Genomic DNA, 16111 nt, shown 5'->3' with positions numbered 1-16111 from the left:
GAGTTAGCCAATAGGGCACGGCGAAGGGGGGAATGGGGCGGTGCCGGCCAGGCGAAGGGGACAGTAGGCGGCGGATGGGAGAGCTGGCGCAGCTGCCGTGGTGGCAGCGGCTGAGGTGGCGGTTTCTGCGGCGGCTGCTGCAGCTGCAACAGCTCCGGGCTCGGGGCTTTGGCGGCTGCGCCAGCGGGCTGTGCTGTGCTGTGCGGACCCCGGCGGTCGGTCCGAGTTGCTGGGGCGGCGCGTGTAAGAATTCGAGGCATGTGAGGGATGGTCAGAGGAGAGGGCAGAGGTCAAGGGGCAGGGGGCTCGGAGTGAAAGGTTGCGGCTGGGTATTTGGGTGTGGGAGGCGGGCAGGTCGGGCCAAGAGGGATTGCGGGAAAGTTCATTGCTGCGCTTCTCTCCCTCCAGTCCTGATCTGGGGAGGGGGCCCAGCGTGGGGACCGCCCGAGGAAGCCCGGGGCGGGAGAGGGGGCTCAAAGTCGAACACGTGGAGTAGGATCCCGCGCGCCTCTTCGCTCCCCTTTCTCTCTCAAATGCTCATCTCCCTGGAGCCCTCAGTCCACCCACCCTGCAAGAGACTCTTGCCCGGTCCGTCTGCCCGAGTGGAGCGCGGGACGGCCTGCCGGCTTTGCCTGGGACCTTTCTCTAAGGGGTGACCCTTCCATTCTGGGTCCTCTCTAGAGGGAGAAGCACTGTGACTTTAAGTACGTCCCTTCTCTTCCCTGAGCCTCAGTTTTCCCTCTCTAAAATTATGGGTTTGAATTCAGATGAGGGGACTGGTCTGGGAAGAGAGGAAGGGTAATGGTTAAGCAGGGAGGGTCAGACTGCCTGGGTTGAAATCTGGGCTCTATTACTTCCCTGTAGTCTACTTACAAGAGGTCGGTTAATTTAACCCCTCTAAACCTCACTTTCCTCATTGTGAAGTGGGGACATCAGCTCAGTAAAATTTCCTAACAGCAACACTATTCACATTTTGAGGCACATATGTCTCTGTTGTGATAACCCCCTCTGAGAGCCACAAAACTAATGCATTCATTACAAGCAAACAGTCATATATTATACAGTTAAAATAAAAGCCAGTAGCTACGATAATAACAACGATACAATTAGGAAAGCTCTTCTTGATGAGTTGAAAAGGTTAATAGCCTCTCCAGCCTTCAAAATAAATACTGGCCAGGACAAGATGTTAATAATTGTCAGAGCTGAGTGATCAATACAAGGAAGTTCATTTACATATTCTCTCTACATTTGAGTATATTTGAAAGTATCTGTGGTGAAAAGTTTAAGCCAAAAAGAAAAAAAAAGACATAAAATGCTTTAAGACAGCCAAATGGTAGCATCTCATTTGGAATTTCCTTTTCTGTTTTCCCACTACTGAGATTTAAAAGTAAAATGAATCCCCAGATCTGGAGGAAACTTAAAAAAAAAAATCTCACAGGAAGTTTGCTGGGTAGAGCGCTATAGTCTTAGCAGCAAAGAATAGTGCTCACTTTTAAACTGCCTACTTTTTAAGAAGCTATTGATGCACAGGGGCCTGCCTCAAATGGTCGTGGAGGTTTCTGAAGGAGGTAAATTGCTGGGTTGCCATTCAGTGGGTTGATTTGGAGGCAAACTTGATTGAGACCAGAACACTGCAGTTTGAGGAAGGAACCTGCTGCTGTTTTCAAGTTCAAAGGTCTGCTGTTAGATCTGCTGAGTGCTTGCATTTCTTTTGGTCCTCAACAGAAACAGGAATGTGTATAAATAGGAACTGTAAAAGGCTAGTTCTGACTGTTTTGAATTGGAAGTTCCAAATAAGCATTTCATTTAAAAAAATATTCTAGTCTCTTCCCTTTTCTCCCCAAATACCTAAATCTAGGAGAATAGTGCCTTTGTAAGAATGATATGGGTAAGTTTAGATGACCTGGCACACTATTTATAGGTCATTGGAGCTAGTGCTGCCTAAATACCAGGGCTGGACTTGGAAGAATTGTAGCATGGTGGCTGGGAGCACAGGTCTGGAGTCAGATTGTGCTTTCCCACTTTCCTGCAGTGGGATCTTGGACAAGTCACTTAACCTCTCTGAGCCTTAAGTCTCCCCTCCTGTAAAGTGGGACAATAATCTTACTATTACTGACTTTCAGTCAACTTTACTTAAAACTTGCTAGAAGAGCCCCAGTACATAGTAAACCCTCACTGAGTACTAATTACTATTATATGAACGGTCATATATATATATATAAAGTATATACATTTATATGGCTCAGAGGTTAAAGTGTCTGCCTGGAATACAGGAGACCCGGGTTCAATCCCTGGGTTGGGAAAATCCCCTGGAGAAGGAAATGGCAACCCACTCCAGTACTCTTGCCTGGAGAATCTCATGGAGAGAGGAGCCTGGTAGGCTATAGTCCATGGGGTCGCAAAGAGTCGGACACGACTGAGCGACTTCACAAAGTATTTAAAATCTTTACGAAACACACAAACAAGGGTTAAGAGGGGTGGAGATGGAACATACTAGCCATAATATCAATCTCCAGACATAACTACGCTTAGCTTTTTAGTATTTATTCTTGTAGAGTTCCTGTCCCATCCCCCATATTTCAGTGATATTATTGGCTCAGACAGTAAAGAACCTGCCTGCAATGAGAGAGACCTGGGTTTGATTCCTGGGTTGGGACAATCCCCTGGAGGAGGGCATGGCAACCCACTCCAATATTCTTGCCTAGGGAATCCCCATGAACAGAGGAGCCTGGCAGACTACAGTCTACGGGGTCGCAAAGAGTTGGACATGACTGAGCGACTAAGCACAGCACAGTGGCACATCCTGTGATGTGCACATCTTTTTTTTTTTTAATTAAGATACAATTCACATTACTGTAAGATCCACCATCTTAAAGGGTACCATTTTTAGTATACTTGTGAAGTTATACAACCATCACCACTGTCTGATTCCAGAACATTTTCATCAATGGTTGTATTATGATCATTGTCTTTTTCTTTTTTTTTAATCCCCCAAACTCTAGAAGATGCCACTGATGGAGGAGTTTCTGAGAAGCACCTCGGGGCCAGTGGCTTTGACCGGGAGCTCAAAGCAGAGACTATTTAAAGCCTTGGATATCACCTCCTGAGGGCTGCAGGAGTGAAGAACATGGCTGTGAGTTTAGATGATGACGTTCCCCTCATCCTGACCTTGGATGAGAGTGGCAGCGCCCCACTGGCTCCCTCCAACGGCCTGGGCCCAGATGATCTGCCCAGCAGAAGTAAGATGGTAGGGTGTGCTGGGGGCGGGGGGGTGGGGAGTGCAGCTTTTGTTTTGTTGTGGGCTTGGTGGTCTGATGGTAGATTCATGTATCCGAATACCTGACTCCACGTTTGACCCCCAAGTTCTGACACATATGCTAGTAGGAGACTAATTCTGTGGGGTCCTAATCCTGCAGCCCCAATTTAGGGATGTTCCCTGGGACTAGCCTGCCCGACTTCCCACAGCCCCACCCCTCCCTTGCACCTGCGGTACCCTGGTTCTGTTCGTGGATGCTTCGTGGAGACCTCAGGCAAACCTGCTCCTTGGCTGGCATTCCTGTCCCATTCCTTGTTAAAAAAAGAAACAGATTTCAACATCAGCCTCCGTCTGCCCGATCTTTGGCAGGAAAGTGGCGTTGACTGCTTCTCCCCGCTGGCGTTCAGTCCCTGCACTGCCCAGAACAGGATGGAGTGGAAGAGGGCAAGCATTTGTCATAATCCATTGATCGAGGGTTTGGGGTTTGTTTCACTTTGTCTTCCTCTAAACCAAAGCCCAGAAGCACAAAGTGAACCCAAGAGAGGTGATGAGCTTTAAATTTTTTAGATTTTAAGTGTGTTTCTGGCAGAATGAAAGGGCTTAAAAAAACCTTTTTTGTTCCAAAGCCATTTGTTCCATTTGCTCAGGCCTCGGGTCCAGGAGAGCTTAAAATAACTTGCCTTCTGGAAGGTCCTAAGATGTCAGGGGCTAGTGCTTTAGGGTCTCCTTAGCAGATGGGAGTTCTACCCACCAGGCATGCTCCTGAGCTAGGAAAGAGGGGGTACTGCTTGGGTCCAGGGAAAGGCAGGCCTGGCTCTCTCATCTCCTTTGTCCAGAGAGAATACAGTTGGCTCACAGGGAGCTTAACAGCCTGCATTTGAAAGTGGTAAAGGACAGCATTGTTCCCACGGATGGGAGTGCAGTGGGAGGCCTGGCTCCTCCAAACTGGCCTCTCTCCGCTTTAGCCAGTTCACCCATCTAGAGTGGCAGAGCTGGGTGATCCAGGAAGCTTAGAATAGAGACCAGATTTTTACCTAAGTGCCATTCAGGACCAAAAATATCAGTGGCTGTGATTTCAGGCCCACTTCTTAAATACCCCAGAGTCAGCAAGCTAAGTGTTAGGCTCCTTCTTACCTGTTACCTTAACTAAGATCCTTTTGGCAAAGTAGGCAGTATTATCCCTAGTTTACAGAGGAGAAAACTGTGAGTCAGAGAGGTTAAGGAACTTACCTAACATTGCATAGCCAAGTAGCAGTTTTGCAGAGATTTGAACGTAAGACTGTTTGACCCCAAAGTTCTTCCCTTCCTCTTTTCCCTTTTTTCCTTCTCCTCCCCTCTTCCCTCTTCTTTTCCTCCCCTCTTCCCTCTTCTTTTCCTCCTCCTTTTTTCTTCACAAGGCCTTAATAAATGTAAGTGCTGGCCCTCAGCATTTACATGTATCATTTCATCATATAACCTCAGAATGGAGTTATTGTTATCATCCATATTTGCTGGGGAAGAAAAGCTTCAGAGAGGTTAGGTAACTTGTCCAGGGTCACATAGCTAGCAAGCAGCAACGCCTCGCTGATCTTTCCCCATCACCCTGTGTAAGGTGCTTTGGGGAATGGGATGTAAATGAATGTGACATAGTCTCAGCTTCAGAGTAGGCTGCCCACTAGAGAGGATAGTGGTTCCATCCATGGCCAGTGAGGGGCTGGGCTGGAGGGAAGGTGGTTGACATCCAAGGGTATGGATCATTCTGGAAATAGCCAGGCTCAGGGTTCTGAATCAGGCTCTTGATCATTGTCACGGGTGCCACTTTTAAGTCCTCCCAAGTGTCAGAGCTGATGGCAGGGTGTCTAACTCTCCCGCAGAATCAAAGTGGGAAGAGAGGCATAGCTCTACATCAAGATCAGGTTTTGAAGCGAAGGCGGTGCTTGATGACTAGGAAATAGGCCAAGTAGACAATAAAACTAACGTTGGATCGGCCGCTAGTGAGGTTGTCCCTTTCTTGGCAAAGTTGGTGGCTTGTTTTAGTTTGTTTAAGGAAAACAATATAAACTGACAGCGTCCAGGGAAATTATGCACTCTGGGAAGTGCATTGGCGCATCAGTTTACTCTCTCACCCTCTTCCTGAGATATTTGTTAAAACCTCTAAAAACTAATGGGTGTAACCCACCCAGCTTGGCTGAGAAAAATAACAGCACCTCTTGAAGAAAAGGGAAGATTTCAGAGGAGGCCTGCATGCTCCACCTCCTCTGTGTGGGCTTTGCTTTCTCTCTCTCTCTCTCTTTTTTTTAACCTTGTTAAACATCAATTCCTCTTAATCTTTTAACTTTTTTTTTTTCTCCAACTTTAAACTTTTTATTTTGTATTGGGGTATCTTTCTTTTTTAAAAAAAATATTCTATTTTTGGCTGAACTGGGCTGTGGCATGCAGGATCTTTCACTATGACACTAGGCTTCTCTCTAGCTGTGTCATGCAGGCTCAGTAATCAAGGTGCATGGGCTTTGTTGCTCCATGGCTTGCGGGATCCCAGCTTCCTGACCGAGGATCGAACCTGTGTCCTCTGCAGCAGAAGGTGAATTCTCAACCACTGGACCACCAGGGAAGTCCCCATCTGGGCCTTTCTTGTTTCATTCTTGGATCTTGGCACTGACTTTCTTCTCAAGGTCCGCCTCCCACTTGTCTGAGTGGTCCATCTAAAACACAAATCTTGTTTTACTGTACTTTGTGCATACTTTTTTCCCCCCACAAATTGAAAGTTTTTGGCAACCTTGCATCGAACAAGTCTCTCAGCACTGTTTTCCCAACAGCGTTTGCTCACTTCCTGTCTCTGTGTCACGTTTTGGTAATTGTTGCATTATTTCAAATCCTCCACCAGCAAAAAAAAATTGGCGGTTCACTGAAGGCTCAGATGATGGTTACTCACTTGCTTGCTAAATTAATTAAGGTATGTGCATTGTTTTTTAAGCATAATGCTATATAATGCTTTATAGCATATATATATACACATACACACATTTTTCAAATTGATTTATTTGGCTGTGTCAGGTCTCAGTTGCAGCATGTGAACTCTTAGTTGCGGCATGTGGGATCTAGTTCCCTGACCAGGGATTGAACCCGGCCCCCCTGCATTGGAAACATGGAGTCTCAGCCACTGGACCACCAGGGAAGTCTGTAGAAATAAGTTTTTTATACACTAGGAAACCAAAAAAGTCACGTGACTCGCTTTGTTGCAGTCTTCACTTGATCATAGTGGTCTGAAATTGGACCCGCAATATTTCTGAGGTCTGCCTATGATTTCCCCAGCTTGCTCAGGTTCTCAAGACCTTCCTGTGCCCGGCAGGATGCAGCTCCTTAGCCAGCATATGCATGTTCTAGCGTCTTCTTGCCTGACCAGTTCCATTTCCTGCCTTACCCCTCACTTCTAGTTCTCTGAATCCCCGGTACATTCTCAGACCTCTCTGCCTTGCTGGTAACTGCCTGGCATGTTTTCCCTGGGCGCTTGTTTACTCAGGAGCTTCAGTTCTGTCTTGATAATCCTGCTGATAATCCCATCACTTTGAAGCCTTCACTGAACCACTATTTCCTGATGGGCTGACTACTTACCGCCCTTTTCTGCTGTGGTATCTGATCTAGGCTTCCATTATTATTACACCAGCTTACTGTGCGGAAGCAACCGTTTAACCATCTGATCACCTCCTAGGCCCCAAGTATTCATTCATCCACATATCACATAGCTCAATGCCTACTGTAGGTGAGCATTCAACAAGCATGGTCCATGGAGTAGGAAATGGCAACCCACTCCAGTATTCTTGCCTGGAAAATTCTATGGACAGAGGAGCCTGGCAGGCTACAGTCCATGGAGTTACAGAGTCAGATATGACTAAGCACAAACAAACAAAGGCCCACCATAAATACAGGGTGATCTCAACTCAAAATCCGTGATCACATGTGCAAAGATCATTTCTCCAAACAAGGTCACCTTTGCAGGTTCTGGCAGTAACAACTTGGGCATACCTATGGGGGCCACTATTAAGCCTGGTGTAATTTGGTAAGAAGGAAAAAAAAAGTCATGGTCCAGATAAACCTAGCTGGGTTTCTGGAACCTCAGAGCTCATGGGAGGGGCTTCCCAGGTGACTCAGAGGTAAAGAATCTGCTTGCCAGGGCAGGAGCCATAGGAGATGTGGGTTCAGTCCCTGAGTCAGGAAGATCCCCTGGAGGAGGAAATAGCAACCCACTCCAGTATTCTTGCTGGGATAATGCCACGGACAGAGGAGCCTGGTGGGTTACATTCCATGGGGCCACAAAGAATCGGACCTGACTGAGCAACTAAACACAATAGCTGTCTCAGGTCGCAGGAGCGGAGGGGCTGTCTGAGGGTCCCATCAGAGATGAGTGGCATCCCCTCCTGCCTCTGCTCACCAGTGGTTGGGGTCTCATCACTCCCAGCACAGCTGATTGCCCTGGGGAGGCTGCCATCCTTGCTCCCCCAGTCTGTGGCCAATCTAAACCCTTGAGGGGTTAAGGAGTTTTCTGCAGCCCGACGCCTTCAGCAAAGTTGGCAGCTATGTGGGTACAACAGCCGCTGAGAGCTAAGCCAGTTCTCTGAGGGCAGGAGCCTTGGCTGAGCCTGGGCCTCCACCCCGCCCCCGCAGCCGTGCCGTGTCCCACACCCTCCCGTCACCGTGTGCTCGGGCTGCCATGACAGAGCTCCACAGCGGCGGAAGTGCATGGTCTCAGAGTTCTGCAGGCTGCAAGCCCAAGAGCACAGTGTCAATAGGATTGGTGTGTTTGAGGCCTCTTTCGGACAGCTGCTGCTCACCGTGTCTGCAGTGTGTGTCCTGATCTCTTCGTATCAGGCTACCCCTCCTGTTGGATTAGGGCCCACCCCTATGACCTCATTTTGCCTCAATTACCACTTTAGAGGCTCTGCTCTTTGAATACCATCACATTCTGAGGCCCTGGGGGTGAGACTTTCAACATAGAAATTTTAGGGAGATGTAATTCAGTCCGTAGCACTCCTGCCCTTTCCTTAGATGAGGTCCCCAGGAATCTGGCTGTGCTGCTTGTGACCTTTGACTCTATGCTAGGGATGCTGGAAGCTGGGGAATTGTCCCTGTAGGAAACCAGAGGGCTTGGATTTTTTTTTTCCCCCCTTATTTGGGCAAGGATGGATTGTATCCAAGACTTAAAACATCTCTGGGCTATAAATGTGGCAGCTGAAATGCTAATGAATGACTCACAGGCAGGAGATGTCAGGTTGATAAAGGAGGAAGGTATGAGCAGAGGTATTTAAAGCCTAGAAATAAGGAGTAACCTTGAAAATAGTCAGTGGGTTTGGCGTTCGACATCGTGGTTTAGAGATAGCCTGCTGTCTGCACTGTGCAGCAGTCAGTGATCTGGACTGTCCCTGGACTGTAGAGTGTCGTGGGCCATACAAAGTATCTTCTTGGGGAATTCTGCTCACTCTCAGCTTTCACCTTCTTATTGCCTTTAAGTCCAGCGGCTGCCTAAGATGGGCCTATGCTATTGGGTGATGAAGGGATTGTGGCAAGGCCGGGGCTGAGGCTGGAGCAGGGCACTTTGTCTCAGGCGATACCTTGGCGCTGGTGGTTCATGGTTCCCTGGTGACAAGTCCTGTGGGGATAAGACCTAAGGTGACAGAGTAACAGGACCCCTTTGCCTCCTTCGCCCTGATTCCTAAGACTTCATTGGCACTTACCTGGGACGCAGTACAAGGTGGAGAACCACTGCTCCCTTGCAGCGGCCAATGTACAGCGGGCGCCCTGGCTCCCTTTCCAGAGTTTTCATGCAGCCAGAACCAGCTGGCACCCATCTCTGTCATGGTGGGCCATCTCCATCCAGGTGGGCCACTGCTCCCTTGCAGGGGCTGATATACAGCGGGCACCCTGGCTCCCTTTCCAGAGTTTTCATGGCAGCTAGAACTAGCTGGCACCCATCTCCATCATGTTGGCCCCAGGGCAGATGTGGCCAACCTGAGCTGGGAGAGAGTGGTGGGGCTAAATCCCCGGGGGAGACCTAACCCCGAGGCAGGCTCTCCATCACAGAAATCAGTGTCTGCGGTTTTTTCTCTGACCGAGCTTCCCCAGCACACTCGCCAGAGAGAAAGTAAAGCCCAAGGACCCAGGTAGCTTTTGTCACCCGTGATACACTGGGCAGTGGAGTGGTTAAGCATTCGGGCTCTGGAGTCAAACTGCAGGCTTCCTGACCTAGGCGAGTACGGGACTTAGTGTCTCCAAGCCTCAGCCTCCTCATCTGTAGGGTGGGATCACGATAGCATCTTCCAGGAGAGTTGTTGTGGGGATTTAGTGAGGTCGCACGTGTGGTGCCCATGGTGGGTGCTCAGCCAGTTGTAGACGTTATTGTCACGCCTAGAGACAGGGCTTCTTGGGGTGCTGAACCCAGGCCAAGAACTGAGGCAAAGGTGCCTCACTGCTGGCCCGGCAGGTGGCCACCACCAAGTGGGGAAGGGGAGGCAGCATGGCAGCTGGAGGCTGAACAGCATTCAGGCTTTCTCAGCCTCCCAGGGAGCTTGGGCATTTGGCTCCACTAGAGTCGGCCCCCGGGCTTTCCCAGGGCCTCACCAGGGACACGACAGGATGGTCGTGTCACCAGGCTGGCAGAGACACCAATTAAAACGCACACGCATCTGGCACGCTGGGTTCCAGCCTCATAAGCGACACTTGAAGCCTTTCACTTCCTCCCCACTCCGAGTCTTCGTGGGGGATCCTGTCTGTTGCCTTGGGCCCCCCTGCCATGAAATGCCACGCAGAGAAGCTGCCGCATCGGAATGGCAGCAATGGCAGCTGGGCACGGGCTGGAGCACCGGCTCCATTGCTCTTTCCCGTCCCCTTAAGGGGTCTCTACGTTCACATTTGCTCCAAGAGCATTTCGTGAGGCAGAACAGTCAACTTCTCAGCTTCTGAGTCAGGGAGGGAGCGGGGGAGGTGGGGCTCTGATGGCTCCTGGCCGCAGTGTCCTGCCCGGGGCTGCCTCGCAGATCACAGCACGGTGGACCTGGAAGGAAACCCAGATGAGGCACCAAGGGATCACCCCCTGCCCCCACCACCCCATACCCCTCAGGCCCCTGGAGGAAAGTTGGTCCTCAGACTGTCCCATCCCACCTATGAAGGGAGCCCTCTGGACTCCCTTTCCTGGGTGACTTCTCTGATTGTTTCCTGACTCTCCCTTCTTTCCCTCTCAGTCCAAGCTGCGCAAGGTCATTCACAATAAAAATAACGGCTCATGGGTATTGAGCCCCTATCAACTGCTGGGCAGCGTCTGAAAGCACTTTGTGCTGTCTCTGTAACTGGATCCTCCCAGCAGAGCTGTGCTGTTGGTTCAGCATCTGTCTCTGACAGCAGAGGAAACGGACACCCTGAGAGGTTGAAACTTACCCAGGGCCACGCAGCTCTGGAAACCCGCGCTCTTCTGATCGGGGAAACTCAGGTTCTGGGTGCCAAGAGATTCAGAACTGGCTGGGGGCCCTTGTCCCTGCCTCTTCGTGCTTCACAGAAAGAAAGATCAGATTTCATTCAGCTTTGCAATCAAGCCAGATTGGGCATTTTTTTCTCTTTCTGTGTCTGTCTTCCTGCATTGACAGGTGAATACCTAACCACTGGACTGCCAGGGAAGCCCTCGCATCTTTTTCTTTAAGGCAAGATTTAGGGGCTTTGTTCTTCCCTGGAAGAATCAGTAATGTCTGGGGAGTCTCCCAGGTGAACGTATGGTGGCTCAGCCTGCATTTGGAACAACAGATTATCTCCCTTTAGTGCTCCGTGGGCACCACCCCTGCATCCTGGCTCAAAGATGAATCCAGAAGCTGCAAATCAGGGCATCCATTATACCACCTCGAAGTAGAAGTCTTCCCCAGAGCCAGTCTTGTTTCTCTCTTGTTGGAGGCAGCAACACTGTAAACCTATTACAGTTTTTAAAAAATATTTTTATTTATTCATTTGACTGTGCCAGGTCTTAATTGCTGCATGCCAGCTCGTAGTTGCTGCATGTGGGATCTAGTTCCCTGACCAGGGACCAAACCCAGGCCCCCTGTATTGGGAGTGTGGAGTCTTAGCCGCTGAATCAACAGGGAAGTCCTAAGCCCTATTACAGTTGATTGCAGTTGGTGACTGTGTGTGCAGTAATGTTTACATAGGTGGTGGCTCCTAAGAGCCCTTGCAAAGTACGAGTATCCCTGTTTTTCAGATGTGTAATTGGAAGGGTGGGGCAGGAAGTGACCTGCAGGGGGGGATAGTGGGGCAGTGGGCCTCATTCATCATCAGTGTTGCTGGGCTGCTGCACGCCCAGCGCATGTCCATACAGGCAGGCCCGTGCTGCCCTCTTGGTCTCTGATTACAGACTTGCCATTTCTGTTTTCAGGCCTTGCCCAGAGGGAATGTTTCTCCCTCCAAGCTCTCAGTTCAGTCGCTCAGTTGTGCCCAACTCTTTGCGACCCCATGGCCTGCAGCATGCCAGGCTTCCCTGTCCATCACCAACTCCCAGAGCTTGCTCAAACTCATGTCTATTGAGTCGGTGATGCCATCCAACCATCTCATCCTCTGTTGTCCCCTTCTCCTCCTGCCTTCAATCTTTCCCAGCATCAGGGTCTTTTCAAATGAGTCAGTTCTTTGCATCAGGTAGCCAAAGTATTGGAGTTTCAGCTTTAGCATCAGTCCTTCCAATGAATATTCAGGACTGATTTCCTTTAGGATTGACTAGTTGGATCTCCTTGCAGTCCATGGGACTCTCAAGAGTCTTCTCCAGCATCACAGTTCTAAAGCATCTATTCTTCGGCGCTCAGCTTTCTTTATAGTCCAACTCTCACATCCATACATGACTACTGGAAAAACCATAGCCTTGACTAGACGGACCTTTGTTGACAAAGTAATGTCTCTGCTTTTTAATATGCTGTCTAGGTTGATCATAGCTTTTCTTTCAAGGAGCAAGCGTCCTTTAATATGGCTGCAGTCACCATCTGCAGTGATTTTGGAGCCCCCAAAATAGTCTGTCACTGTTACCATTGTTTCCTCGTCTATTTGCCATGAAGTGATGGGACCGGATGCCACGATCTGAGTTTTCTGAATGTTGAGTTTTAAGCCAACCTTTTCACTCTCCTCTTTCACTTTCATCACTTGGTAAGAGTTAGGCCCAATTCTTGGATCAAATGAAAATGAAGCCCTTGAAGGCCAAGCCCTCTGATCCACCTTCCCAGCCTCACCCCACCTACCTGGCAGTGACCCCACCCAGCTGGCAGTGGCCCCAGCACTTTCCAGGCCAGGAGAACATCCCCCTCAGTTACACCCCTGCCTGACCGGCCTCTGTTCCTTCACTCCACCCCCTCAGCAATCAGAACAAACAAGCAAAAGTCTTAACTGTGGGGCTGCTCACACCATCTTATTTATTTGTCTACTTTTTGGCCAAACCACACATCAGGCAAGATGTTACTTGCCTAACTAGGGATTGAACCCGTGCCCCCAGCATTGGGAGCATGGAGTATTAATCCCTGGACTGCCAAGTAAGTTCCACTGTCATCTCATTTGTTTAACAATCACACAATCTCGCTTTTTAAAATTTTACTTGAACCGCTTTCACTACCAAAACTTCCCATCAGCTGCTGTCTCTTACTCCTGATCCATCCCCCTTCAGCTTTCTCCAGCTGAAGATCTGGTCCTCTGTTTCCATGGAGCCTTCCCTAAGCGACCAGGGTCACGACTGCACTTCTGCACCTTTGAATCCTCTGAATAGATGTGTGGAGGCCCACTCCCTCCCCAGCACCTGCACGTGATAGATTTGATTAATGGCTCATGTACTGAATCAGTTTGCTTTGTGCCATGATGGATTCCTAAAGGTTATGAGAAAATGAAATTTTGGTGAAGTAGACGATTTAAAATATGAGCAGGAGGGTTGAGTTTGGCAAAGTATCCTTTCATAGTATGATTAATACCCCTTGGTTCATCCAGTATCGAGCTGGGTTTTGTAAACCATGTTCCTTTTTTTTTTTTTTTTTAATGTATTTGGCTACTCCGTGTCTCAGTTGCAACATGTGAGGTCTAGTTCCCTGACCAGGGATCGAACCCAGCCCCCCTGTATTAGGAATCTTAGCCACTGGACCACCATGGAAGTCCCCAACCATGTTCCTTTTAATCAGGGTTTAACCCGTTGGTGGATTTCTTTCTCATGTCTCCATGATGCCCATTTGGGGTGGGCTGGTTGGACAAGACAAGAACGTCTAAGTAGGTGTTCTTGTTTTGGGTCCTGATGTGTTGTGCCTCTTTCTAGGAGCACATGTTTGGGCAAAACCACAGACCACATCTTTCCTGCACACACCCCAGACACCTAATAAACAGACACATGTGAAGTAAGGGATCTGGAAGTGAGTCACCAGGTTCTCCAAACACCCAGGAGAGTCTGTTACATCTTAACCAGCCTGTGGAAACCACTAGGTTGACCAGAAGACTCATCCCCACATGATCAGGTCAGAAATAGCCCAGGTGGACCCTGGCCTCTGCTTCCCCTAGGAGCAGCCGGCCTGGGGCATGTCTTTGGTCCCTGTTTTCGAAATTTTCAAGGACCCTCACATGGCCCATAACTTCTATATCAGCCCAGGTCCCACCTTCACCCACCTCTGAACTCACCCACCACCACTCCACCACTCCACCACTCATAGGCTGCCTTTCCCTCTTGCTAATCTCTCTTTTTGTTAGACTGGGTTTTTATTTATTTATTTTTCTTATCCTTTTAGCTCTTGCTGGAAACCAGCTCTGGGAGAGCCATTGTGCTCAGCATCGGCTAATGGCCTGGAGCCGCTCCAGGCTGCCGGATGCGTTGGCTCTCCCTCGTGGGTGGTCGTTGACAAGCGTGATGCCTTCTCTCTGTGACACCCCAGGGTCCCCTCTTGCCAGCTCTGCTGTTTGCTCTTGGCTGGCCTGCCTTGCTGCGAATGGCAGCTTGTACTGAGCACCCTGGAGCCCGTCTGGTTGCCTCCACGGGGCTCAGACTTTCTCAGTCACAGAGCTCGCTCAGCCTTGAGGCCAGTTGACCTGTTTGCTTTTGCTGGCTGTTTCCTTTTGGGAGCTCAGACACTGCCCTGAGGTGGCCAGGAGCTCCCCAGTCTGGACACGGGGAAAGGGCTTGGGAGAATCCTCAGGTGGTTAGAAATGTGTATGCATTGGTGGAGTGATAATATGGGCTGATAATCTAGTTCATTCTAACGTTTCTTCAGAGTCTCTTGGTCTACAGCAAAGGATGGGGTTGAATTTCCAGTGCCCTGTCTTAGCAAGTGTGCAGCCTTGAATGAGGAGCTAACCTTCGGCTTCCCTCTGAGTTTCAGTTTCTTCGTCAGTAAAATGGGGATAAAAATGTCCCCATTCAGGGTTGACATAGGAAATTTCAGGTAACATTCCAGGTACCAACTCAGTAAGAGGAAAAACTCTTAACTCAACAGTAAAGTGTCAGGGTTTCATTTTCAACAAAGTAGCAAATTTTCAACAAAGTAGCAATGACGCCCCTCCTTGAGCCTCAGTTCAGTTCAGTTCAGTGGCTCAGTGGTGTCCGACTCTTTGCGACGCCATGAATCGCAGCACGTCAGGCCTCCCTGTCCATCACCAACTCCCGGAGTTCACTCAGACTCACGTCCATCGAGTCAGTGATGCCATCCAGCCATCTCATCCTCGGTCGTCCCCTTCTCCTCCTGCCCCCAGTGCCTCCCAGCATCAGAGTCTTTTCCAATGAGTCAACTCTTCACATGAGGTGGCCAAAGTACTGGAGTTTCAGCTTTAGCATCATTCCTTCCCACTCCAGTGTTCTTGCCTGGAGAATCCCAGGGACAGAGGAGCCTAGTGGGCTGCCGTCTATGGGGTCGCACAGAGTCGGACACGACTGAAGCGACTTAGCAGCAGCTTCCAAAGAAATCCCAGGGCTGATCTCCTTTAGAATGGGCTGATTGGATCTCCTTGCAGTCCAAGGGACTCTCAAGAGTCTTCTCCAACACCACAGTTCAGAAGCATCAATTTTTCGGCGCTCAGCCTTCACAGTCCAACTCTCACATCCATACATGACCACTGGAAAAACCATAGCCTTGACTAGACGGACCTTAGTCAGCAAAGTAATGTCTCTGCTTTTGAATATGTTATCTAGGTTGGTCATAACTTTTCTTTCAAGGAGTAAGGGTCTTTTAATTTCATGGCTGCAGTCACCATCTGCAGTGATTTTGGAGCCCAAGAAAAGTCTGACACTGTTTCCACTGTTTCTCCATCTATTTGCCATGAAGTGATGGGACCGGATGCCATGATCTTCATTTTCTGAATGTTGAGCTTTAAGCCAACTTTTTCACTCTTCTGTTTCACTTTCATCAAGAGGGTTTTTAGTTCCTTTTCATTTTCTGCCATAAGGGTGGTGTCATCTGCATATCTGAGGTTACTGATATTTCTCCCGGCAATCTTGATTCTAGCTTGTATTTCTCCAGTCCAGGGTTTCTCCTTGAGCCTATGAGTAGATAATTTCAGCTCTCTCCGAGTGGATGACTTGAGCTCACCCTTCCTTTTATTACATTCCTCTTGGCACCCCACTCCAGTACTCTTGCCTGGAAAATCCCATGGATGGAGGAGCCTGGTAGGCTATAGTCCATGGGGTCGCTGAGTCAGACACGACTGAGTGACTTCACTTTCACTTTTCACTTTCCTGCATTGGAGAAGGAAATGGCAACCCACTCCTGTGTTCTTGCCTGGAGAGTCCCAGGGACAGGGGGGCCTGGTGGGCTACTGTCTGTGGGGTTGCACAGAGTTGGACATGACTGAAGCAACTTAGCAAGGATTGGTATTTGGGGTTTGGATTTTCTTAGGGCTTCTGTTGTG

General features: G+C 49.3%; 1 protein-coding gene across 3 annotated transcripts in view; it reads left to right on the top strand.

Moving 5' to 3' along the window:
* Positions 49-16111, top strand: part of TPCN1 (two pore segment channel 1) — a 64033-nt gene continuing 47970 nt past the window's right edge. Inside the window, exons 1-2 of one of the 3 annotated variants that reach the window (XM_018061168.1) lie at positions 49-243; positions 3003-3239. In XM_018061168.1, coding sequence (XP_017916657.1) covers positions 3128-3239 — 112 coding nt within the window. In that variant the 5' untranslated portion in view covers positions 49-243; positions 3003-3127. Of the gene's footprint in view, positions 257-3002; positions 3248-16111 lie in introns of those variants that run through there. The other 2 variants (XM_005691485.3, XM_018061169.1) reach the window with 2 other exon arrangements.

Source organism: Capra hircus, chromosome 17 (assembly GCF_001704415.2).
Source record: "Capra hircus breed San Clemente chromosome 17, ASM170441v1, whole genome shotgun sequence".
In the NCBI taxonomy this organism is placed as follows: Eukaryota; Metazoa; Chordata; class Mammalia; order Artiodactyla; family Bovidae; genus Capra; species Capra hircus.
This window is presented reverse-complemented; position numbering and strand designations above follow the sequence as displayed.